General features: G+C 44.9%; 3 protein-coding genes across 4 annotated transcripts in view; 1 reads left to right on the top strand and 2 right to left on the bottom strand.

The window, feature by feature from the left end:
• arg1 (arginase 1) overlaps positions 1–908 on the top strand; it is an 8,462-nt gene extending 7,554 nt beyond the window's left edge. Inside the window, exon 8 of the mRNA XM_030339490.1 lies at positions 323–908. Within this exon, the coding sequence (XP_030195350.1) occupies positions 323–486 (164 nt within the window). The 3' untranslated portion in view covers positions 487–908. The remainder of the gene's footprint in view (positions 1–322) is intronic.
• A 286-nt stretch (positions 909–1,194) lies between these two features.
• Positions 1,195–17,218, bottom strand: LOC115530760 (prolyl 4-hydroxylase subunit alpha-1). Of its 2 annotated transcripts, none has more exons than XR_003973784.1 (15): positions 17,085–17,218; positions 15,180–15,313; positions 13,631–13,727; positions 12,071–12,222; positions 11,480–11,617; positions 10,107–10,367; positions 9,598–9,812; positions 9,149–9,325; positions 8,351–8,421; positions 5,763–5,862; positions 5,233–5,287; positions 4,895–4,960; positions 4,272–4,340; positions 3,714–3,810; positions 1,195–3,259 (listed from the first exon to the last, which is right to left on the bottom strand). XR_003973784.1 is itself a non-coding variant. In XM_030339489.1 (15 exons), the coding sequence occupies exons 2-15, from the start codon at positions 15,274–15,276 to the stop codon at positions 3,066–3,068; spliced, it is 1,797 nt and encodes a 598-aa protein (XP_030195349.1). In that variant the 5' UTR covers positions 15,277–15,313; positions 17,085–17,218; the 3' UTR covers positions 1,195–3,065. The 2 variants fall into 2 exon arrangements, 1 of the variants encoding a protein (XP_030195349.1); XM_030339489.1 differs by having other exon boundaries at positions 5,755–5,862.
• Positions 17,219–17,508: 290 nt separating this feature from the next.
• Positions 17,509–26,997, bottom strand: part of rab40b (RAB40B, member RAS oncogene family) — an 18,698-nt gene continuing 9,209 nt past the window's right edge. The window contains exons 2-6 of the mRNA XM_030339491.1: positions 25,302–25,362; positions 23,193–23,253; positions 21,712–21,789; positions 20,050–20,272; positions 17,509–18,917 (exon numbers count right to left, since the gene is read on the bottom strand). Coding sequence (XP_030195351.1) covers positions 18,583–18,917; positions 20,050–20,272; positions 21,712–21,789; positions 23,193–23,253; positions 25,302–25,362 — 758 coding nt within the window. The 3' untranslated portion in view covers positions 17,509–18,582. The remainder of the gene's footprint in view (positions 18,918–20,049; positions 20,273–21,711; positions 21,790–23,192; positions 23,254–25,301; positions 25,363–26,997) is intronic.

Raw genomic sequence — 26,997 nt, 5'->3', positions numbered from 1 at the left:
GAATAATATAAACGCTATTTTTGTTTTGCTTAAGTTCGCAGAAGTTTCCCTACAATTCTCTTTATAATTTATATGATCACTCACTATAATAGATCTTGATTATGAGATGACTGTGTCAAATATTATATAGATTATATATTTACAATACAATTGGTTTATCCGATAAAAGTGAACCATTTGTGTGATGTTATAAAACAGAAGCTAAAATCAACCAATGGTTCATATTCACATCAAATATAATCCACCACAGTACAGGATCGTCGGCGCCTCCGTTCTCGTGTTCTGAGTACCGTGTGTGTGTGGGCCGTCCCTCTCCGCCCAGGCCTGCTGTCTGCCGTGGACCTGGTGGAGGTGAACCCCCAGCAGGGCACCACCGAGGCCCAGGTCCAGTCCACGGTGGACATCGCCGTGGACGTCCTGCTGGGCTGCTTCGGACGTCGCCGGGCCGGGAACCACCCGGCGGACTACTGCCTACCGGAGCCCTGATCTCCACCCAGCGGGATGGAGCCACCACCCCGGACCCGACCTCCCACAACCAACAGCAGCACAGCTATTGGCCTGAGATCAGTAATATACTGTTGTTGGTTTTATTGATACAAACCCTTTATTAGTACTTATTTATGATTCATTTCAATATAATCGTTTTTTCAATTATGTCTGTACCTAGATCTTTTTTGTTTAATTTAAATAATCTGTTACAAATATCTGTTGACGGTATTTATACATATACATATATAATCTTTTTACAGAATGTAAAGTTACATTAAAGGGATACCTAATTTATTGTCTATTGAGTGGAAATCAGGTTTGCAGTGAATGCTTCATTGCTCTGGGAACTTTTCGATGCAACTTTCCCTGCCTTAGCTTTTCTCTTTTGTGAAAATGTTAAATAAATAGCATCAATCTCCCATCATGGTGAACGGATAATGATTCTAAAAACAAAGAATCAAACACAAAACGTGAAAAACTTGTCGGCAACACTTTACAATACATTATTCACAACTAATAAACGATAGTTGATTAACGCAGTATTTAGCGTTAATATAGGGGTATAAGGAAACATGATCACTATCAGTAATCGCTTACTTGTCAATTCCTATTACTACATTTACAAATGATTAACAAATAATGAATGTACCCTTACTGTAAAGTGTTACCAACGTTTACCGGAAAAAAAACAACAACACCGTAATATTGGATTCTTAAAAGGAAATAACATTTATTTAATTATCAAATAGCCAATGCATCCCACATAAAATACTTGCATACAGGTTTACACACATCTTTGCGTTTTAAAAAAATCGAAACGTCTGAGCTGCATGTCTAGAGCTTGCAGACATACAAGCAATGTAGAGAGGTTCTGTGTTGTATTGAGTGACTACATGGCGGGCTCACATAAGGGGTGGACAAGGACACTTCTTCACCTCTCTTCAGGATCCATGAATGGACAAACAAAGTGATTTAAGTTACCTGCATATTCTGTTATACAGATTTCACCATGGCAGACATTGACTTGATTTACCATCCTCCATCCATATTACAATACTCATTTGTTTTTGTGTTTTGAGAAATCATGAACCTTTTTCTTTAAACCAAAATTAGGATACTTGCTATTTAAAGCTTCTAGAGGCTAAATGAAAGATTCAGTCTCAAATTTTCATAGTTTAAAGCAAAAACACCACAAGCACTTATTAGACATGCATGCACTGAAAAGATGGACATCCGGAATATTACAAAAGTATTTTTTATCATGAATACAAGCCCAGTCAAGTCTTACTCCTGATTCAACCGCCAAGCAAGCAGAAGGGGGTCAAAAGAAAAAGCCAAGAGACACAGGTAGCAGAGACATAAAAGATATATATATATAGTCAGCCGTTTTTGATGACCTGGCAGTGTCATGTGTCAATGTCTATCGGTTCGTTGACCTGGAACAGGGGAATGACCTCAAGACAGACACAGACCCCATTGGTTGAAAAGAGGGGGCATGGTGGAGCTGAAATACACAGAGTATTTAGGTATTGAACAATGTTCTGACCTGGGGGCAGCCAGTATATGGGACTGGAAGACAAGATGTGGTCATACCCATTTATTAATAATCTTGCACTGAACGATTGTTTTATCATGGGTCTATCCCCTCATCCCCACATATGCTTTCTAAAGGAGGTTGGCAACAGCCAACATGAAAGCGTGACCTTGACTCGCAGAAAGGAGGCGAGGGGGAGGGAGCAAGAGACACAGGGGGGAGAGGGAGAGAGATAATGATCGTGTGATGACGCAGGCTGAGAAAGGTTAAAAGGTCCCGATCGTGACAGTGTAGTAGGAGAGGACTCCCCGTGTCAGGTGACAGTGGGAGGAGACGAGTGGTGTTTGCACAACCGGGTTCATAGGATTGATCAATGATGAACCAGGAAAATGAAATCATAACAACTGGATGAGGGATTTAAAAAGAACAGGCAACACTTAACAGTAAGGGTGAATAATTAACTAAGGTATTCATTTAGTCATTGTTTTATGGGGTTAGGGTCAGGGTTAAACCTTACACAGTTACCCCTATGGTAATGCTATATAATAATGCTTAATTTCTGCATTAACTAATGTAAATTGATGTGCCATTATTGTTAAGTGTTACCAAATAACAAGAATAAAATATCTGCAAAAACTCAAAGGTCAGTGATATTTGACAGTAGAGGGCGCCGTCCTAGTATATCGATTCTGGATTTGTTCTACAGTAGCAGTAAGTCGTGATGACACTCTTGTTGTATTGGAATGGGTGGAGGGGAGCTGGGAGCTGGAGGGGTGTGGGTTTAATGAACGCATAGTGCAAAACTCAACCAAAAAAAAGGCACAGATGCGGTCAGAAGATAAACCACCCACACACACACACACACACCACACACACACACACACACACACACACACACACACACACCGCACACACACACACACACGCACACACGCGCCTATTTACCGTAACAGAAATCAACATGACCACCACACGCACACACACACACACCTCACACTTCAGATAAAAATGAATGTGTCAAATCACATGCGCAGCTTTCCACTTAGCTGGGGGCACTAGGCTGGGGGGGGGGGGGGGGGGGGGGGGGGGGGGGGGGGGGGGGGAAAGAAGGTGGTGCTGGGACAAGGGAAGGAGACGAGGAAGCGGGAGTCCCAGGGAAGGTGGTGTTACGCTGCCAAGCTAAGGGGCATCGTCTCCTGAACTCCTGTCCTCGTTCATGGATCCACTTGTTGGACACTGCGCGGGGACAGGGAGACAGAGAGGGTGGGAGAGGGTGGATTTGAGATGGGGAGTCACTCGAAACATTAAAACAGTCACCAAACGTTGGATTCAAAATTTTACTGCAATTCTCATTGGCTCAAAAAACAGATGAGGTGACAGGTAGGTACCCCGTAATGGCTGGATTTGACGTCCACCAGCACCCGTTTACACCAATCAGAAAAAAGCACGGTGCCGATTGATTGATTAGAGAATCATTAATGCATCTTTCGGCCAGATAACAGCCGTACATTTACGTTACACATCACAACTCTGGGATAAAGGCCTATGAATGACATGCAGCGAATTCACTGCAAGTCCCTTTGGAGGAAGCCCGTCCTCAATGACTTCATGGTAGTAGTACAGTAGTAGGATCAACGGGTTGAGGCGCACTGCTCTAGCGGAGGCCCTGGGGGTGCAGGCAGTCACTCACCCCACTTGTTGCCCACCAGGACGGGGCAGGCGGCGTGTCGTGTCCTGTAGTCTCCCTCTCCGCTGGGGAAGAGGTTGTACCAGAACACAGCCGAGCCCTGGCCGTGAACAAATACATGGTAAAGGGGCTGCATTTATATCGCTCTTTATTGTAACCAGAGCCCACCCAAAGCGCTTTACAATATTTCCTGACATTCACCCATTCATGCACACATTCACACACCGACAGCGGTGTCAGCCATGCAGGGCGACAGCCAGCTCGTCGGGAGCAGTTGACCTCGACACTCAGCTAGGGGGAGCCGGGGATCGAACTAGCAACCTTGCGGTTACCAGCAAACCCGCTCGACCTCCTGAGCTACATGCCGCCCCTTGATTTAAAAAAACATACGTCTTCAAAATAAGTCTGTTTTGTTTACAGCCATCACATGACATAAGTTCTCGTGATTATTTTACCTTAATATTTCCAAATGATAGTGACGCTAATTAAAGTGAGTTGGCGATGAGCCTCTTTTGACGGGTTGTGTTCACGTTGCTTTGGGGGACGGTGCACCATGCTTACCTTTTTGGGCAAAACAGCTGCTCCTACGTCTGTGAAGACGGTGGCACCTCCCGAGGACACGTTACTCATCTGGGAGGAGGGGGAGAAGGGAAAGTGAGTGCTGCTACTGGCTGTGGAAATCACTCAATTCAAAGTATAAACCTCCTAACCATGCAGCTGCTGAACCGTAGCACACCAGTCAAAACGCTTTTCAACAGGAGGAGTGCATTGGATGTTACTTTACTCTGCATTTCACAAGTTTGTTATTTTATTCTGAGAGATGAAAGTTGAGACCTAGACGTTGAGACTGAGAACATTTCACTGCAACGTATTGTGTATGTGATGAATAAAATCTGAATCTGACCTATCATGATCGTTATCAAGTATACTATAAAAGTTCAATGTTTCTGATACTTTATTTCATCAACATTTCTGTGGGTTTAAGCTAGCTAGAGCAAAATAAATGTCTTGTTCACTGTGGTCGAACAAGGAATGAAACATACAGTGTGTTAACAAAGGATCATTTGTATCCAAAGGAGCACGAGAGACAAAACTCTCTGGGTTGATTCCAAGTTGCTCTAACGAGAATACATGGAGTGATCTGCTGGTTGACGTGTGCCGGCATGTCAGTACTGACAACGTACATAGAGGAGCCAGGTGGCAATGCGGTTTCCCGTGCCCAGCTCCTTGAAGGCATCTGGCTCATCTTTCTGTCAAACAAGCAGCACAAACACATCATTCACATGAGATTCTCAAAAAGAAAGCTGTTTAGAAAGCAAAGACTATCACAGGATGTGATTGGGCTTATCGTCTTTTGCCTATCTTTAAGATAATAGTTCATTCCCGAAGCACAGAATTACACTGAATCAGATTGATAGACAAAACGTCACAAAAACACAGCACGTATAGAAATAGCACTGCGCCTGAATCCAGTGGTGGCTTTTAACAGAAGGGTTTTGATAAAGAGAAGGGTCTTGTTCACCCGGCCAAAGTCGAAGTGAGGCTCGTACTGTCCTCCCACGCCGTAGTTTTGCCACCTGCGCATGCACGCACACACGCGCGCACACACACACACACACACACACACACACACACACACACACACACACACACACACACACACACACACACACAAACACACACACAAACACACACACACACACACACACACACACACACACACACACACACACACACACACACACACACACACACACACACACACACACGTTAAAGACTGCATTTTTATAACATTCAAATATTTCTTTCCAAAGAAGTGTTTTGCATTTCTGTTCTTACAAACAGGATGTATTCATTCTCTTAAAAATAAAGAAAACCTTTAGATTCCCTTTTCCTTTCCCTTTATTCAAAAATTGGTGACAACAAGATGTCAAATCAATATGAAACAATCATACAGTTTTTGGAACTGGGCTTTTCCCAAAGTTCCCATGTTGGGAATGTCGAAATGTTGGGAATGTTTCTGGAATCTTGTTGGTGATTCGACCGAGTCACCTGAAGCTCCTCTGCAGTGGTGACGTCCAGGCCTGTGATGTCTTCGATCCTCTGGTTGATCTTGTCCACCACTTTGTGCTCATAAGAGGTCAACCAGGCACTGGAGGTCAAGGGAAACATATTTTTAGGCCACATTCTCTTGTATGCAGCGCCTAGCCCATAGTATTCTGCTCATACTCCTACTAACTCTTCTTGTGCAAACAGTACTAACACTAAAGTATATCTGCAATTGGGAAAAGTCAATCTTTCTTGGTTGAATCCCATACAGTAAATGTAAGTGACATGTTGTATAAATATGCATAGCTAATTGGAAATAAAAGCCTCTCCTGGGATTGTTTAAAAAGGAAAACATGGCAGGCATGCCCAGCAAGCAGATTCAAGTGCTTCGAGAAAGGAATGGCATTGATTAGTAAATGTTAAAGTAGGGAAGAGTTTAGAGGAGGCCTGATCCCAGTGTATCACTGCATGGAAGTTACAATCCATAAAAACTATGATTGATCCTTTTACACTCACACTTTAAACATTATTAAACTCCCTGAAAAGTATGCAAAAGGGTAAGGAAGGACATTTCTTTGGTTCCCAACTTCGTATTTGCCCTCTATTAACCTTTATATTTTTTAATTTCCATAAATTATTTTCTCCAACACAAAATTACACTGAGATAGGAAAAAAGGTTATGTTTCCCAAAGAGTGCATTCCAAGGATGAGGGAAGCAACGACACCAGACAGAATGAAGATCTGAGAGAGGGAGAGGGAGAAATTCAAATTACAAATTCGAGAATTCGTATTTGTTTTAGACTTTATTTGCAGACGTCTCTTGCTCTTTTCTCTTATAGTAATTGCCAGAGAAAAGAGGTGCTAAGTCAGTCAAATAAACCACTGTAATAAACCACTATATGACCCTTTTAAAAGGGCACAGATTTTGGGCGCCCTTTACCATCGATCATCGACACCAGCAACGTTTGGATGGCGACGCCCACGTCGGATGTCGCTGTGGGTCGACTTTGCAATGGCTTGTCAAAAAAAATGCACATGGTGGTCTAACCAGGCCTAACAACTATTCAGATCTCTCTGGGAACCCCCTGAAATCCACACATTGTCTTTCCACCTTCAAGGTGCAGTCTCTGATTCTGGGGCAGAAGGACCAGGAACAACCAAGCCCTGTTTTCACCCGGGGACAGACCGGCTGTACCTTCTGGACCAAAGGACCAGGAACAACCAAACATTGTTCCTTTTGGCCGAGAATCTACAGTCGCTTCTTCGAGGGAGCAGGTTCTGTTTCAGTCGTTCTCGGGAATATCCGTAACATTGTCAATCATAAGATAACCGTCCGGTATCCATTAAAAGAAGGAGTAATTGTTTTAGTATATACTACACGTGAATGCTCCAAATATAAACAAGAAACACTTTTTGCCAGGATTTATATGTTTTTATTAGCGTGACGGGACGACCGTCACGCAATATCCCGAGTTTGAGATCTCAATCAGGGGATATTGCCAAATATCCCGAGATAGCGAACCAATCAAATTGCGCCATTTTAGGAGGTTCACGTGCAGCATACACTAAAAAAACCGATTGAGACGAACAATTTAGAATGGGACCCCTAGAAAACCCCCTGTCAGGTCAAGGTATCTTGAAACCACAACGGTAAACCAGAAGGCCAAAAAAAAGGGATTGAAACAAGTTTCTATCAAACCTCCCCCAGAGGAAAAGGGAAACAAAAAGGGAGTTTTTCCCCGAGGTCCCAGGAAACCCCTTATCTCTTGGAGACGCAGTACTGTGCCCTGACCATTTCGCCAGTCAAATGGTCATGGACCGTTGACCGCCTTAGCTAGCCCACCATTCACAATACAGACGAGAGAGAGAGAGAGAGAGAGAGAGAGAGAGAGAGAGAGAGAGAGAGAGAGAGAGAGAGAGAGAGAGAGAGAGAGAGAGAGAGAGAGAAGGAGGGATATAGTCACTCGTGGACTGAGCCGTCTCTTGACTTAGCGTTCTTTGGTCATCGATGCGAGCTGGCGATAAGAGACTGAATGTTGACCAGAGGAGAGAAGGTCATAGGAATAACCTTGAGCCCTTGAATGCCTCGACTTCTCCATGCTCTCTGAGGCGTTTTTCCGAGATGGGATAAACCTGCAAATATGTCAGACCCTCGCGTCTCCCTCCTCGTGTGTTAGAAGAAGCAGCGCAGCATGCCGGGCAAGAGCAAGAACTCAAAGGACCACTGAGAGACAACTGTGGCACATTTCCATCACCTTGGTGAAAAATGAGATGCAACACTCATTCTATTTCTGTAGCTAAAGGAGGATGGGTTCTATTTAACAGGGCCATTTTCAATCTTCTAATTAGGGAAATACTTATCCGTAATGGCTCATTGATTAGTTGCTCAGGGATGAAAGCTATTAGCCTAGAAATCTCCGAAATGGTGTCTTTGCTCTTGCCAAAACTGTCTTCTTGATGAAAGACGTTGGATGCAGAGAACAGGAGGAAGATCGGGTGGGGGGGGGGGGGGGGGGGGGGTGAAGGGTGGAGAGTGGAGAAGAGGTGGGGCGGTTGGTTTTATAAAAGCAGACCCCTACTGTGGCTCTTACCTCTTGCTGATACGATAGTGGGCAGTCTCCAGAACACCAGTTATGGGGTTGGAGATGGTGGCGCGACGTAGCTGTGGAGCCAACCGCCCGTCAGTTACAGGGACACACACGCAGCGACACCGCGACGACCCTTACCCACCATTTGATTTTGAAAAAGGATTGTTGTTTTTGTGCGGGCTTTTGGTCCCTGCCGAGGGGTCATCGATAGGGCAAGAATGGTCGTGGCGTGGGTCGAGGCGGTACGTTGTCATACTGTATTGCTGCTATTTTCCCAATTCAAAAGCATCTTCGTTTTTTTTCCTTTTACTCTAAAAACGGACGATGTGGCGCCATCTAGAGTAGAGACACTTCACAGCGGATCAAGTTGGCCATGCTAAGCATAAACGTGACCACTGGAATAAGCTGACTCTTAGTGAATGCTCACTGAATACAGAGAATATTTAGAGGGCAAAACCTATTAACCGTCACATCAACATCAAGCATAAATCATTGAAAATAAACTGTAAGGTTATCGTTTCAGCTGCTGAGGGGTTACAGATACCCCTCAGAAGGCGATATTCCTTTTCGTGGGAAATCGTAGCGACCGACAAAAAGTCTGTTTTTATGTTTCATAACAGTTTTAAACTCTCCTCCGTTGCAATTTCCCTTTATTTGATCAAAATACACTAGCAAAATAGATTTTGGGTACATTTAGTGTCATGTGAGCAAACTCCCACTTGAAAGAAAAGGTTCTCTGCTGGTGCAGACACGTCGCTCGATATCATGGGAATATAGATAGGAGGTAAGACGTGCACTCACTCTTGGTTTGGCCAGCTGCTTGACCAACTCGATCTCCGCGTCCGACACGATGTCGTGGTAGCGCAGGATGTGTGGGCGGTCCCACTCGTCCTCCTCCTTCACCGGAGCAATCACGAACTTCGGGTGGCGGTTGTTGTCAAAGTAACGACAAAACATGCGGCTCTGCCTCCGAGGAGTCTGAGAGAGAGAGTGAGTGAGTGAGGGAGTGAAACATAGAGAGAGGGTAGGGGTGAGAGACACAGGGGAAATAAAGAAAAAGAGAGATAAGAATGAGGTCAAGAAAGAGTGAGAGGGAGAAAATATTTATTGCATCAAATAGTAAACAATTGGCAATCAATAGTATAAAAAGAAAATGCATGCATTGACTGTTTGCTAGAGAGTGAGCATGCATGTATGCTTGCATGCACGTGTGCGTGTGTGTGAATGCGTATTTGTGCGTGCTTGCCCACCATCTTGATGCCCTCGCCCCGACACAGCTGCTCGTACTTCCTCCTCTCGGGCAGGTAGTCGGCCGTGCCTCGCTCGCCCTTGGTCTTCTCCTCCTCCCTCACCGTCCCCTCTTCGTCGTCCTCCTCCTTCTTCTCGTCCTCCTCCACCTTCTTCTGCTTGTCCAGCTGGTACTCAAAGTACTTGAGGTTCCCGTTGGCCCGCTGGTGCGTGGAGTCTGCGGAGGGACAAGGGGGTCGGGGTAAAGGGAACGGGAACCGTCAGCTGCTGGGAACCCGGCTCTGTAGATTCACACCATTCATAGGTCTCAACTACGTTTTTGAATCTGGAATTTTCCACCATTCAAAATTTCAAGTTTTTGTATTATAAATCCAAAACCTTACACACACTATAATATTCCAAAAGCTAACAAGTTTATCCGAGGCGTATCATTTTTTTTTTTTAAATGTTGGGAGGAGTAGGCCGGATACCACGTATAACTTCCCAGCATGCATCTGGCCCAACCACCCACCCAGTCGGAGCAGCTGCCTGGTGTACTCCAGCGCCCTCTCCAGCTCCCCCTGCTGGTAGATGGAGTAGCTGAGGTAGTCCAGGATGGTGACTGCGTCGGCGGCGGCGGAGGCCGGCTCCTCGCCCCCCTCCAGCTGCTGCAGGGCCTGGCTCATCCACAGCTCTGTGTGGAAGTAGTCCGCCTCAGAGTACGCCACCTTGCCAAGGTCGTAGCAGTCGTCCACGGTCAGCCTGCTCTTCAGCGGCCCCATGGAGGACGTGCCTGGACGAGAGGGATGGAAAGAGGGTGAGATTGTGGTCTCGCTGAGAGGTTAAATGGAGAGGGTGGGGCTCATTGTTAATGACGCCTACTCGGATTAAAACGGCCCTGGTCGATGGATTATCCCTGCATGGGTCCCAGGGAGGCAGTGTTGTCTTTTGTTACACATCGTTTGTAGGCAATAAACATAACAGGCAGTTTATCGTATTTTCTCTCCCTCCATCTCAAAATAATATACTGGACTTTTAACATAAATTTAAGCTGTGCTGGACAAAGATAGCTACCTATCCATTTTCACTACGACTGTTTTCTTCCAACTATGCTTTTTACCCACCATTACAAACTCATAAATTATTATTATTTATTTTTTTAAACTAGCATAAAAGCTCATATTTAAAGGGACACTGTGTAATATTTTAAGTCATTTATTACCTCAAATCAACGTATTCATTCATAAATAAGTCCTCATTGGTGTAAAATTATCTCTGACAAAAATCTCACTTATCCTACTGAGCGAAGAATAATTAATATTTAGTTACATAGGACGGGTAAGCTTCATGGAGGCTTCCATGTTCTTCCGGTCTATGAACTGCCGAGAGGGACAAAAAGTACTACGTGGTACAGGAAATGCAAACGCGTTTTCACTCTGATCCAGCGTGAATGATGACTGAAATAATTCACTATCTTGCTCGAGGAATAATTACTCATACATCATTAGCTTACACTAATGATTCAATGCAGTTTGAAATTTGTTGGAAATAACGAACCTCATCATCACTCGAATGACTCGATGAGGTAGTATCGGATGTCATGACACAGCTTCTTGGCACATTCTGCCCACCGTAGTTTTTGAACAAGCGAGCACTATTAGTTTGAATGCAATATACAATTGTACCACTTGATGGGAGTAATTTTTACAAAGTGTCCCTTTAACTTCAACACCAATCCGGGGAGAACGTCTTAGCAGCCTGAGATCCCACATGATCAGCAGAAAGAAACAAAGGCATTAGAAAAGACAGAAACACACACACACAGACACACACACACACACACAGACACAGACACACACACACAGGTGGGAGGATATCCCCGGGCCAAGCCTAAATGCGTCTCACCTGGCAGATCCCCGCTGGCCATGACGCTGGTGTCCAGCTTGTAGGTGTCCTGCAGCCTCATCAGAGCTTTGGCCGCACCCACCTGGTCGTCGTCGTTGGGGAAGTGCTGCCTCTGGATGGTCAGGTTGGAGACGAACCCTGCAGCACAAACAAACAGTCAGAACAAAAACAGCAATGGCTGTGAGATCTGCTGACACGCGGCATTAGCATCAGTTAAGCACTTGATTGACTGACTGACACTTGACTGAGGTGCGTGTGTGTGTGTGATGCAATTATGTTACATTATAATAGAGGGAGAATACAACAACAACAACGAAAACAGAGGGAAAGAGAAAGTAAAGGCAAGGGTATGAGAGAGTGACATTGAGAGGGAGAGAGACTTTGAGAGACCCAGTGAGAGGGACTGTGAGAGACACAGTGAGAGAGGCAGTGGGAGGGACAGTGAGTATGTGAGAGTCAGAGAGAGAGGGAGAAAGTGAGAGAGAGACTGAGAGATTGTGAGTGAGAGAGACAGTGAGATACAGAGACGGTGAGGGTAAGAGAGAAAGAGACAGTGAGCGTGAGACAGTGAGGGTGAGAGAGGAGGCCTACCTTCAGACATGTCTGACAGCACCAGGCTCTCCAGCTCTGCCCACTCAGTGTTGAGTCTCTTCATCAGCTTGAAGGCGTTGACCGGGTGGCCCAGGAAGCCCTCTGGGTCCTGGGTGGCCGTGACCGACAGGGCGTCCATCTTCTCCGCCCACCTGGACACACACACACACACACACACACACACACACACACACACACACACACACACACACACACACACACACACACACACACACACACACACACACACACACACACACACACACACACACACAGTTTATTCTTGGTTATGCATAATTGGTTGCAAATCCAACAATCATTCGTCGAGTTTCAAACATTGACAAGAGACAAACTCTACGTGCACGTTTACACAATCAAAGCAATAACCACACACAGGCCCTTGTGCAGACAACCGATAACAGATAAGATGTGTTCCATTGAAAAGAAGCCAAAGTCAACAACACGGTTTGCCAATGGTATCAAATATGTGCATAGACAAGAAGTCAAAGTAAACATGCATGTGTTTACTGTCACACACACACACACACACACACACACACACACACACACACACACACACACACACACACACACACACACACACACACACACACACACACACACACACACACACACACACACACAAACACACACTTGTTCAAGCCACATACAGACGTGCTAGATGGAGACAATAGGAGATCCATTCCCATCAGCTCCAAAATGAAACTACATCGCACAAGTTCAAAAGGGAACTAGGCCATTCATTCAGTCCCATTCTGAAGAGCGGTGATATGAGATCCCATGGCAACATACCTTATTTTCTTGACATCAATCCATTCATTATTCAAATTATCTATTTAGTATGACTAGCTAACAATATAATGGTAATATATTATCGTGTTGACAGGTTTAAAGATCATTTCCCGGCTAGCCGTCTTAAATACCGTAGTCTACCTAAAGAAACCGTGCGCCTCTTCCAGCCTGGCACAAAGACAATCATGGCAACAATACAACAGAACAGAATAGCTTTTCCTAGAAGTGATTAAAAGCACGTCCACTTCCAAGACTTCCACCGACTCCTTCTCAAAGGAAGTCATCCAGCCCTACACTACTGTAGAACTCCATCAGTATCAGTGACAGTGTATTGATTTGCATGGAGTTTTCGTACAGTGAATCGGTCTATGAGCGGTCCAAGGTAACTCTATACAGTGGGTATACAGTGGCGTGCCAAGGGATTTTCTGAAGTTCTGAACACCAATCGGCCCCGTTCACAGAAGGTTCAGCCCCAGCCCGTGAACATGCTGCTGGCCTAAGGACTGCCGACTGGGTGTTCCTGTTATGAGGAGTAATGAAGCCGTAGCAGAATTAACTGCGCTTCAAATTATAAAATACCATTCGATTTGCCCAATCCTTAATTAACCTTAAACCACAGGATAGTGATAGTAGAAATCTCTTGCGAAGGTGACCTAAATGTGTAACTTCGAGGCAGTAAGGCAAATCTGAAATGCGTCCCGTTCCCCAGAACATTCCAGAAAGCTTCCAGAGGAAGCAGTAGCTTACTTCTTGACCCTCTCCAGTTTGCTCTGCTCGGCTGTGATATAGTCCTTCAGCGAGGTGATCAGGTCCTTTTCCGTGAAAAGCAGGTCTGTCATCTGGCCTGGGGGGGAGGATGCATTATGTCACACAGAGCAAGGGGATTTAGGATATCACTTATCTATGTATGGTGGTTCAATCACTTGCAAGGAACATTTGTGAATATTTAGGGCCTAATTTTTCCTTATAATCCAATGATCAAAAACGAACCACAGAAATGTTTTTGGCTTAGTGTTTTTCAGTTCAGAGCACTTTGTAAGTATTTTCAGTTTTGAGTACGTTCTGTTAATAAACCTTAAAACAATCAGCTACCTACCTGTTTCAAATCCTCAAAAACATAATCATGCACCTTAACAGACACTTTTTTCTGTCCGCGGTCATTGGGAAAAATAGGAAGCAAAGCTGGTAGGGTAGTTTGGCTGTAGCTATCTAGTTATTAGTTAGAATAGTCATTATAGTTATTTAGATCAATGCTTGTGGTGGATAAGACCCGGTAGCTCCGTCTTTTTTTTTTTTTACAGCCCATTTTGAGGCCCAGCCGGTAATCCTATCTTTAACTGCTTTTGGACAGTCTTCGCTCCGTTTGCGTAGAGTAGACCCTTCACAATATGATATTTAATTGTGGTTCCAAATAAACTTCATTAGGATTATGTTCCTGCGTTGGCTGTCTATTACATGTTACGCTTCTTTAACGAGCTGCATGAAGAAGATAGCTCCACGTCACACATCATGTAGTCTAGGTAGCTCAGACCACAAACCCATAATGTTGAGTGTTAATGTTAATTAAGTGTTAAGAAAGTGTTATTAAGGTTTATGAAAAGGTGTGCAGCAACTGCAAGTATAAGGAAACAATGTTTTGATGAAATCTATTTCAATGACATGTAACTTCAGTCTAATCGATTTCTTTCTAATCCTGCAATCCAATTGAATGTTATTTTTACACTCCTCGGTACGAAGCCAAGAAGCCACGAATCACCATGAACTCAGGTGGCCGGGGCAGTAACCAATCACTGCATGCTCACAGTGCGACAGGTGAAGTGACGGTGTTTCAGACTTTGAGTAAGTACAATCTAGGTCTGCTCGACTATGGAAAAAATCTAAATCACGATTATTCAAACGATTATTTGCCAAAATTGAAATCACGATTATTCAAACGATTATTTTTGAGTTTGAAAACAATATGCATTTATTCAGCATTTATCTCCAAAAAAAAACCTTTGTAACTGAGAACTTAGAAATTTCGCCTAAAAATAAATACAGAATGTTCAAATAGAAAATAATGTACAAATATGTATCCAGCTATTTCATGAATAAATGTAAACTTGATTATATTAGTTTGGAAAATCGCGAACAAAATTATATTAATTGCCCAGCCCTAGTACAAACATCCCTCTGAAACATCATCATTTAGGTTTGAAGATCCTGATGTCCATCACTGTAAAAATAGACATGAAGATGAAACAAGGGCAGATTATGCAACAAATAAGTAAGAAAGAAGAAAAGGCATGTGACCCACCGATGGAGGTGAAGAAGTCATTGATGGCCAAGGTAGGGGGTGAGCAGAGGAGACAGAGGACCAAGGCACACCAGGGCTCCACCACTCGCTGCTTCATGGTGTTGAGGTGCTGTACCACTAAATGGACTCACAGGCTAGAGGGAGAGAGTGGGAGTGAGTGAGAGAGAAAGAGGAGTAGAGAGGGAGAGGAGTGAATGTAAGGGAGAGGGTTGATGAGAGAATGAGGGGAGAAGGGGAATGAGATGAAGTGACGAAGCATAGCTGACGACATGTTGATGACATGTTGGCAGTGAGATCATAGCAAGGAGGAATTTAGAGCCACCAGTACAAACATCAAGTTCTCCTCAATTTCACTCCTTCAGATGCCCATCAATATTTAGCACGACAGCCACAAGTGTGCAGAGGAGCAGTAGGGAAGATCCAGTCTATTTACAAAGGCAGCAGGTCTGGACGTTATCCTGCAGGCTACATTCATTTGCCTTGATTACATGTTTAAAGAAGCCAACGGATATTTTGGGTTTTAAGTACATTTTCTATATTTTATGAATAATTAAGTACATGCTGGCCTCACAGAATACAGCCGCATCTGATAGCCATGCCTTATTATATGATAATAAAACAAGTGTATAACACACAATGCTTCCACAATGAAATGGAAGCATTGAGGTCAATCTGATATCTATGAAAAAACAGCTTTGTTGCTGAGGTACACCCTATTATTATAAAAGAAAAGAAAGTACCTAACCGCGCACACACACGCGCGCGCGCACGCGCACACGCACACGCATACACACACACACACACACACACACACACACACACACACACACACACACACACACACACACACACACACACACTTAAAAGGGTAAGGGTTAGGGTTAGGTTAGCTTTGGTACACAAACTTCCACTATTAATTTCTGACCGCAGCAGAACATTCCGAGGAGACGGGTTTGCTGAATCACTGTGACACATCATGCAATCCCGGACTTCAACTACCAGCTCTGGGCCCCCCCGAGAGCTTAACCCAACATGTCTTCTTTGAAAAATGTAGGTTGCGGCTAACCTGTCCTGACATAACCTACAGACAAGGAATGTCTAGGCAGAAACTCCGGCAAACTGCTGGGGCGTTTAGGAGGAGAAATGTGGGAGAGACCATAAGACTGCCACGTCCTTTCCCCATCCCCCTAACTGAACCGGGGTTATTCAGCGGTGGGACACATCGAGGAGAACCTCATCCTCTCCCTCCTCCTCTCAAAGCCGCTGCTGCTGAATACGTTCTGGGCTACGACGAAGGCTATGAATGCGACTATCATGCAAACGTACAATAGTCTTTTATCATACAGTACTATGTAGTGTTGTATGTTATCGACATAGCCTAAATAAACACTAAATGCCACAAACCACAAAATTGGTTTGATGTATGAAAGACATACAAATATTCACAGATCCTCTCGCTGGCATGACCTCTTTGGCCATCGGTATAATTAAGAAGGGGATTTCCACACTTGTTGGTGAATCTAAAAGTTTAAATCGTTGGATTTCCGAGTAAAATATAAAGTTTGGCTGTTTGAAAACACAGCATCAAGTTTTACATTAAGACCTACGCTTTGGAAAATAGCTTCAAGCGATAAACCGACGCATATACACCCAATCATATGTCCAAGGATATCGATTTACTCTCCGTAATGGATTAAACACCGATATTGACCTGTAGTGACTAACGGGTCAAGTAGGAACACGCAAGAGGGAAAAAGTCCCCCAAAATCCTGAAATCACAGCAGATTATTCTGGATGTCGGACTCCACGGAACACACACTCACACTTCCCGTCCTGGTGTTATAACGCCTGAGCATGTCATTCCGTATGATGAGGAATCATATAAGGAGCAGAAAACATATTTACCGTGCTCGGAACGCTCCTTTCGGGGAGATGGCTGGAGTGTGAATTCCCACGTCGTTAAAAATCCTACAGGCTACAGATCCTTGAACCATAAAAGCAGTAATAACGACGCTTCCTGCTAGGAATGGTCCCTTCCTTTTCAAAGTAAAAGCTTACCGAGGTGACCATTGCACAGCAGTGCTTACACTAAATTGTATCAAATTGACATGCTATAATATAATATAACATAATATAATACAATATATTACAATATAATATAATAAAATAGAATGTAATATAATACAAAATTGTCACATAATGCTTTGCCCCTTTAGATTACTAATTGAGTGTCAATTAATCTGTTGTATTACTAACTAGCTACCAAATATACCATCAATTCAAACAATATAATCACGCACCACATGTCCTCAAGAAGAAACACTGCAAGTGCCTTGGTAAAAGTTTATTGGAAATGTGGATCTTATTAAACATTGATAAAGGGTTGAAAAAACTGGTTTCCTGTTGAGTGACATCCTCAAAATCCGGTATGTCTTTGGTGGCTGTCTCGTTTTGCAATAAACCCACTGTACATGGAAAAAGACTGAAACCAAATCGATTTACGACAATATTATATCAAACAACAATATATTATAACAATTATAATAATATATCATACATATCGTACAAATATCATACAGAACTTTTCATCTGAAAATCTGTAAACTGAAAATCCAGATTTGATCAGACCAGGGGGCATAGTGATCCCTAGATTGTGTATTTGTGGCAGGTTATTTAGAAAAGCGTTGCCATACAATACATTTTAATTCCAAAAGATGGACATGGTTCTTAAAGTGTCTTCATGCATACGGGCAAGTGTTTACAATGACATACAATGGACACCTGTGCGTTGTATGCTGGGGTAGTGAACGTGTGCGGGTTATGTGTAAAGTGTCGACATACAGTACGTACGGCCTGCATGTGTTTATATGTATATAATTGTACAAAACATCCTGAGATAGAGGTTGCTTTTCCTGTTGAAAAAAATTAATCAATAAAGTCACTCTTTATTTTTGACAAAAAAAACATTGATTTCAAAACCAGTTTCTCCTCATTCTTTGCACCTGCTAGGAGCCAAGGGCTTTGGTGGGTAGAGAGTCTGTGAGAGACACATGTTATCACATACTATGACATTATCACGTGTTATTACAACGTTATGAGGACCCATACGCTCCAGGAAGTGCGCTGCAGTGACCCCCGTCGAGTGCGGCCGGACGACCGGCTCTCGTTTCAAAACGCTCAAAACTCTGAGCGCCATCAGACTCTCTCGTCGCCTGCTGGGATGAGTGTGGCTCTGTCGGAGCACTCAGAGGTGACGACGACGACGACGACATAATGCAGACCGTAGAACCGCTGTAAAGATGGCTCACATGAACATATCACGCGACAATGACAACGACTGGCATCAGCGGGCAGCCCTTTACACCACGGCGCTACGCCACCCAGCAGCGCCGCCTCCGTCACCTCAGGAGATCTTGCAGCTGTTCCTGGCGCAGCTCTGGGCGGAGGGGCTCAGAGGAGGGGGGCGTATGAGCTTGGGCTTTTTGAGCAGCACGGCCCCCGTCCTCTTGGTGGCGGCGTTGGGGCCGCCGCCGCCGCCGGTCGCGGCGTTGTTGGCGGCGTTGGAGGGGGCGGTGACGGAGTAGGAGCGGCCGTGCATCATGCGGGCGTTGAGGCCGTTGGCCATGGAGAAGGACTTGAGGTGGGACTGCAGGGCGGGGGGCAGGGGCAGCTTCTCCACCAGGTGGACGGGGGTGCACGACACGATGGAGCGGCAGCACAGCTCCTGGAGGCTCAGCACTGGACCGGGAACACAGGGGACGGGGGGCAGGTTAGGGGGGGGCCCGGGGTCAGCGCTAGAGGTCAACCACACAGTCGGCTTTGTTATGTATAAAGTTCAGAGAGACCGGGTCAGCACTGGATGTCAGCCGAGCTGTCTGGTTTGTTACGCAGAGACCGGGTTCCAAACCGTCTGGTTTGTTATGCAGAGACCGGGTTCCAAACCGTCTGGTTTGTTATGCAGAGACCGGGTTCAGCACGAGATGTGAACCATGCAGTCTGGGTTGTAATGTAGAGCGTTCAGCGCGAGACGTCAGTCAAGCTCTCTGGTTTGTAATGTAGCGACTAGGTTTAACTGTCAAACGAGAAACCTTGTTCCAATATGTAGAGACAGTTATCATGATCAAATTATTGCAAAGGGAATAATCAAAGGGAATAACCAAAGAAATGTAATGTATTATAAGGATTGATAGACTGCTGTGTATGTATTCTTCCACATCACTAGGGGGCATCCTAACGTAAAAAAAACAACCAGAATGCCCATTGACTAAAGACAACTATAATAGTAGTAGTAGATAGTAGTCCAAATTCTACTGTAACATCTCACAGCCAATGTGACTGGCCTTTATCACAGAGGTGACTGGTAGGGTTGACACAGGTGTAGCTCATTAAGTGTGGCCATGCCAGGGCCCATAATTAACGTAATGAGATACACCTGTGTTTGCTCCTACTATTTCCCCTCTGTCATACAGGCCTATATAATACGCATGCCTAGTAATACATACTTTATTATATAGACGTAGGTAATACAGGGGCATATGTGCAGGTACTAGTGCAAATACTGCCATTTAAGAGTGCCTATCTTTGTTATTATATTTTTTCTGGGTTTCAAACTATAGAGTTAAATTCACAAAGAGCACCGTGTGTCCCCCAGCCTCTACCCTAACCCTCACACACCCCTCAACCTCTCCCACCCCTCATCCTCACACACCCCTCAACCTCTCTCAACACTCACCCTATAACACCCCTCACCCTCTCTCAACACTCACCCTGGCCCACCCCTCACCCACCCTAGCCCTCTCCCCCCTCCACGCAACCACCCCTCACCCTCAATTTCTCTTACCCCTCACCCTCACCCTCTCCCAGCCCTCACCCTTGTTGGGCCTCCACAGGCGGTCCATGCCGTGCCTCATCAGCACGATGCGGGCCAGCTCCGTGAAGGACTCTGTGATGTTGAAGTTGCACAGAGGGCTGACCTCGAAGAAGGTCACGCCCAGCTTCTCTGCATACACCTGGGCCTGCTCCGTGGTCACCTGACGCTTGTAGGCCAGGTGGAGCCGGTTGCCCACCAGGATCTTAGGCACCCCTGGTGCATGCTGGGTAATGGCAACAAGATCATAGAAGGAATGTTTTTAAGCATTGACTTATGGGTTTCTGTCCCGGGATTAATTTCCTTCCAATTGGATCTTGAATAATGTTACAGTCTTTACTACTAAATTACATTTAGTAATTAATATACTCATATACTTATATATAATGATTAAAGAATACTAAAATATACTCATATACATATATAATAATCATATCGGAGTAAGATGATAGCAGTCGTTATGTGCAGGCTACTTCTATCTACACACGCATGCTGTAATATAATTTGGATGTTTAATATCTTGCGGTCATCGGATTAAAGACAGAATAAATCCATTGCTAGACTTCTTGTGATTATGTGATTAAAACAAGCCCACGGGTTTATAAAATTCTCAGAAGAATGTTTAAAGAAGAAAAAAAAATCTTGCCATGCGTCAATATATCATTATGAACTCCCTGCCTTATGAATACACCGCCTTATATCCCAATAATTCCTATTAAATAATTTGGACCCAGACCAGAGTGTGATTGCCTCAATGGACATTTTTTAAATAAAAGGCCTTTCAATGTCTATCAACAATCTAGACATGGGCTTTTGTTTTGTATCAATTTAAAGGGCTGATACAATCTGTATGTCCAGTCCGCAGTGGGTTTTGGAGTGAGCATGGAGAGGAGAATGTGTGGGATGGTGCTGTGATGGCGGCTTACTCATTTGGAGAGGGCTGCAAATGAGCAGCAGGGATTACATCACAAATCTCAAAATCTAAATCAAAACCCTCTAAAACCTAATCGCACCCTGCACGCTACAAATGTCCTTGACAAAAGGGCCTTTGAGCTTTGTCTTTCACAGTGTGTTTGAGGTTCACAACCATGTACGATATGCTGAGATGAACAGTACGGAGGTATAAACACTTAGACACATCTCGCACTCTCAGCACACACACACAGTCACACACACACACACACACACACACACACACACACACACACACACACACACACACACACACACACACACACACACACACACACACACACACACACACACACACACACACACACACAGGCAACTAGAAATAATCACACAACTGCACTGATGCAACTAGACACACACACACACACACACACACACACACACACACACACACACACACACACACACACACACACACACACACACACACACACACACACACACACACAGGCAACTGGACACAATCACACAACTGCACTGATGCAACTAGACACACACACACACAGACACACACACACACACACACACACACACACACACACACATAAAAGCGCACACACACACACACATACAAAAGTGGCTCGATGGTATCAATAGCCAGACTGACGGACAGACAGAGGGGAGGGAGAGTAATGGACTGAGAGATAAGCAGGAGCGGGAAGGTCAGATTGATTGAGTGCGATCCCGCCTTACCTCGTCAATCTCTTTGATCCATCTGTCGATGCCATCGAAGGACCACCGGTTGGTGATGTCATAGACTAGGATCACTCCCTGTTAGACGGAGGAGGCAGGTGAAGGTGAGACAACCATGGGTAAACCGAGGGCAGCAGGAATACATACCATTGGTCTCATCATGTTCCCCATGCATTTGAATCTAAAGCAACGGCCAGAGGTCAAAGAAATGCATGAGAACACACACACACACACACACACACACACACACACACACACACACACACACACACACACACACACACACACACACTGGCCTTGAAGACAAGACACTAACACATATCATAATGGATTAGGAATCCCTAAAAAAAAAAAAACACAGGCAGTACAACTCAACTAGTAGCATCAACATGTGCACCGTGGATCTCCAATGAGAATTATCCTTGTGTGTTTGAATACGATCATCCACTGTGTCCGACCATCCACATTGTTTTGTGTCAAAACAAATACAGCCTACAGCTGTCACTGCGTGTGCAGTAATCGGTTCTGCCTGCGTGGAGTGCTTTTGTTGAAGCATTGAACAATTACCGAAGCATGGGATTCGTCTCATGCATATCATAGGATTTCCTTTTAAGGGTGCATTTTCTTGGACCTCTGCTGTAAGACTCTTGGCTATAGTTGCTGCAAAGAGTGGACTGTGTTATATAGTACATGAGTACAAATACAAACACACACACACACACACCATGCTCACTAACACATGCACACACACACACACACACACACACACCACAGTCGTAATATTATATTAACTAAAGTGCACAGTGCACGTAGGAAACCGAAGAATAGCCCAGTGCATCCTTCCTGTGTCGATGGTGTCACAGTTGCCATGGTAACATCTCTCTCTCTCTCTCTCTCTCTCTCTCTCTCTCTCTCTCTCTCTCTCTCTCTCTCTCTCTCTCTCTCTCTCTCTCTCTCTCTCTCTCTCTCTCTCTCTCTCTCTCTCTCTCTCTCTCTCTCTCTCTCTCTCTCTCTCTCTCTCTCAGCACTGGACCACTGAGTGATGACCACAACAACATATCACTAATTAAAGTTGTTTAACAACCCCTATGTTGGCCATCAAGGGGTCTGGAGAGCAGCACACTCAGCCCCTTTTACAGCTCTGTGTCAATAAACATGTAGACAGAATGGATGGAAAATGCTGCAATGATACTGAGATGGAGAGGACGCCATGGTTGGACCCTTTCTCTTAACCACCTACCCAGTTGCAGTTTGTGCGTGCGTGTGTCTGTGTGTGTACGTGTTTCGGTGCCTCCTTTGCTTTCCAAAGAAAGTGCTCATAGCATAGCTAGTTGTTGTTTGCATTAAACTTTTAACCGTTTTAAAACCACTGCAAATATCAATGCTGGTGATTTACCATTGATAATGGATTGAGTTTCAGCCCGATTTGGATATACTTGTTTGACATACAGTGACAATACACACAAACATAGAGCGTTTACCTGGGCTCCCCTGGAGTAGGATCGGAAGATCGTACAGAACCGCCCCTGACCAGACGTGTCCCTGTAAAGATAACGGACACAACAGTACAGATTAGGACAGGACGGAAAAGGAAGTATGAAATATAACAAAGGATTCCCCAAATCGTTATCCCAACAAAAACAAAAATCAGGAATTACCTCTCCCTAACTATAACTATAACTATCACTATAACTATATAACTGTAGTCATCATCACGCAACAGCATCGGACAGTGTGGTGGGACGGGAAAGAGTTACATTTATTTTAGGGTGAAAACAAAAACAAGAACATGCCTCTACCATGACACTGTCCAGGGCTGCATACCAACACAGTGTTTGGCTTGGCAGGCAGAGCAGACCTCTCTGGCCCCCGGCCCGCCACTACCTCAAACCCACTGGCCTGCAATGAACCCAGCTGCATTCTGGGATTCACAGCGTCTGCTTTCCAGATAGTTAACACGAGATTTGATGATGATGTTTTTGGGATTGGTGTTAGCACTTTGTAATAGCTTCAGGACTGTTTACAAGACATTAACATACGTAGGTTGAAGGAGGGTACTTTTTTGCTGGTTTCAGCTACGGCTAACCTTGTTAGCCGTAGCTGTACCGTACCGTATCTTGTACCGTAGTACCGTATCTTGTACCGTAAGTACCGTATCTTGTGTTTCTGAAGTTTGCTACGATTATTCACAGAGAACGGTCCTGCTATTTAGCTACTGAAGCTGGCAAAATTGTTGAATTAATAAATAAATAAATGCAAATCCGAGAAGCCTATATATCAGCCACGTCACCTCTTCCTTCTGCCATAAACCCTGCAGCAGGCCTACTTATGCTAATGCTCTGTCATGTTAGCGCGTTTAGGTCAGCGCGTTGCGATGGCAGGCGGCGTGCAAACCTGTCCCGCGGTAATTCGGTTGTACAGCAAACAGTTTTTGACATGATTAATTTAACGTGACGCGAGCTGAGGGCATAAAAACCGCCGGCTAAAAATACGTCTCTGAGCAAGGCACCAGGCACGCACGGGAGGTTTGGAGTCGCGTTGGTTCAGAGAGAACCCCTGGGGGGCAGCAGCAGAGCACGCTAGCTAGCGCTTTAATTACACAACACATCCTTCCTCATCCTCAGTCGTCTTACACTCATTTTTGCACCGTTGCACTTTGTGTGCGTGTGTGTGTGTGTTTGTGTGCGTGCGTGTGTGATAAAGGCCACTCTGTGTGGCATATTGAATTTGTGAGCGATTAAAAAAATCAAGTGTATATCTGGCCAATAGATCATACTTCTTATGTTACATCCAAGAACAACCCTTACTGTGTGTGTGTAGTAGCCCACATGTGCGTGCGCTTTGATGTGCACGCTTCCTCTTGCATTCTTTCAACCGTCAGTTTCCCTCCACTGTAATGTTTTTTGGCAAATCTGTCTCCGAAAAGAGAAACGGAATCCGCCCCCTGTGATCCCTGCTTATCTTCAGCGTGAGGAAGAGTCTGTGCTGTTTAGCATCCTCTCTCTCTCTCTCTCTCTCTCACCTTAGAGGTCAGGGGATGTGGAAGATGAGAGGTAGGCCTACACAAACACATTCACTCACTCACACACATGCAAGTGCACAGGCATGTGTGGGCCTGTTTTCTTGTTTTATTTCTATGTTATATCACATTTCATTTCTCACTTGTGATTGCCTTTTCTGACTAGTGTAGGGTACGTGTACACAACTGTAGGCCACGTACGCACTACTGTAGGGCATGTGAGGACTACTGTAGGGCTTGTGAGGACTACTGAAGGGCATGTGAGGACTACTGTAGGGCTTGTGAGGACTACTGTAGGGCTTGTGCAGGGCCCTTGTGGGTGTATTCAGGGCCCTAGTGGGTGTATTCAGGGCCCTAGTGGGGGTATTCAGGGCCCTAGTGGGGGTATTCAGGGCCCTAGTGGGGGTATTCAGGGCCCTGGTGGGGGTATTCAGGGCCCTAGCGGGGGTATTCAGGGCCCTAGTGGGGGTATTCAGGGCCCTAGTGGGTGTATTCAGGGCCCTAGTGGGGGTATTCAGGGCCCTAGTGGGGGTATTCAGGGCCCTGGTGGGGGTATTCAGGGCCAACGTACCAGAGTTGCAGCTTGACTCTTCTTCCATCGAGGAGGATGGTTGTTGTCTTGTAGTCGATTCCTGAAAAAAGTAAATATAATAGAATCTCAAAAGATTTCCATGTATTTATTTCCCTGTATCCAAATTCACTAATTCAAGTATTTACTAGGCTAGATGTATGTGTGCATGTGCACGAACTGTGTATACACACATACATTGAGGCAAAGGACTAGCAGGCTAGCAATATGCTGTTAGCAGGCTAGCAATATTTGTTGTGAGCTGTTACGCAATTTGGAGCACAGTTGTTGCATTGTAAAGTAGTAAGCAAGTCAAGTTTATTTAGTAAAGCACTTTTCACAAAGCAAGGTCCCAAAGTGCTTTCGAAAAGTAAAATCGTAAAACCATAAATTATAAACACAAGAAGAGGGAAGGTAACGCAGGTTGAGTATTTCACCACATAGAGGTCGTCATGAAGGTAAACACACTGATTAGGTGTGGGTGTGTGTGTGTGCGTGCGTGCCTGCGTTGTTGTGTAAGACCAGAACAGCCGTACATTATCAGGGAGGAGCAGAGAGATGAGGACGATGAAATCTCCTTAAGATAGAATGACTCATCTAGAAGACAAACACACACTGCCCCCCCCCCACACACACACACACAAACACACACAGTAACAGGAACTGTGGGTAGTGGAGGTGAAAGTGTTGTAGTAACTCTCGGCATGAATGGCTCCACTTCACAATTTCACTTCTAATCCTGAGGTTGTCTGTTCGTATCCCAGGGAGTGTAGGCTGTGAGGACTGTCCCTGTGGGGCCGTGAGGACGAAAGGTTGAGGTGAAAGAGATAGAATAGCAGCCAGGGTAGAGGGGTCACATAACAATACCAGAACATGAGGTTAAAGGTCAAAAGTACTTCATTGACCGGTGAGCGTGTGCACAAACAAGGTAAGTAGTCTCCATCCATAACACAATAACATCACTATTAACAGGCACTGACAGCTGTTGTTTTTGCTTTTTTGTTCCCTCCAGTTTCCAACTTTGAACTGTGGACTATAAACATGCTCCGTTCTGCTCTGCCTTTTGAGCCTTCTTGTAACCAGACCCTTCAACAATGACTTGCCCCATTTACGGGGAATAACTTATTCGTTTAGCAACCCGCTTATATTGCCTTGTGGGCTTTTAAGGCTTTCGGGCTTGGGTTCAAATCTGGGGATTTTCCACCCCCTTCCCCCCTTTGTACGTTCTCTTGACGTTTTCCTGAACAGGTATCAGGGACAAGAACCAGGATCGAAGATTAGGAGAGTGGGATGTCTTTGCTGCCAGTTGCTTCCACAGCGAGGAAGCGCTGGTTGGATTGGCTGAAGGAGTTCAGGAGCATGTGTCCTGATCAACCCACCAGGCCACCTGCTTAAGCACAGCCTCCCACCACCACCACCCCCACCCCCATCCCCTCTCCTCTCTATAAAGCCTCTTCCTCTCATAGTTCTCGGTCAATTACTAGGATAACCTTTCAGGAACCGCAAGTAAATATATATATTCATACTACATTCACATTCATTGCTACGTTCTGGAACAATGGGGTCAAGCGCCCTCCGCACACAATGCCCTGATAGATGGGCCTAAGTACAGTCCAGGAGATGGCGGTGGTGCAACATCGCCGTAAGACTGGCAGCAGTAGATGCCATCCACCATAAAACTCGCAAACTGAGAATAGCT

Source organism: Gadus morhua, chromosome 18 (assembly GCF_902167405.1).
Source record: "Gadus morhua chromosome 18, gadMor3.0, whole genome shotgun sequence".
NCBI classification, from domain to species: Eukaryota; Metazoa; Chordata; class Actinopteri; order Gadiformes; family Gadidae; genus Gadus; species Gadus morhua.
Note: the sequence above shows the minus strand (reverse complement) of the source record. Positions and strands in the feature narration are given on the sequence as shown.

What these genes read in the sequence shown, in the direction of transcription:
- LOC115530760 (XM_030339489.1), bottom strand. Translation starts at nt 15,276, where the DNA reads ATGAAGCAGCGAGTGGTGGAGCCCTGGTGTGCCTTGGTCCTCTGTCTC. An exon ending in CACTATCGTATCAGCAAGAG is followed by an intron (nt 5,863 to 8,350) that starts GTAAGAGCCACA and finishes CTTGACCTCCAG; the next exon opens with TGCCTGGTTGACCTCTTATG. An exon ending in GAGGAGCTTCAGGTGACTCG is followed by an intron (nt 5,288 to 5,754) that starts GTCGAATCACCA and finishes GTGCATGCGCAG; the next exon opens with GTGGCAAAACTACGGCGTGG.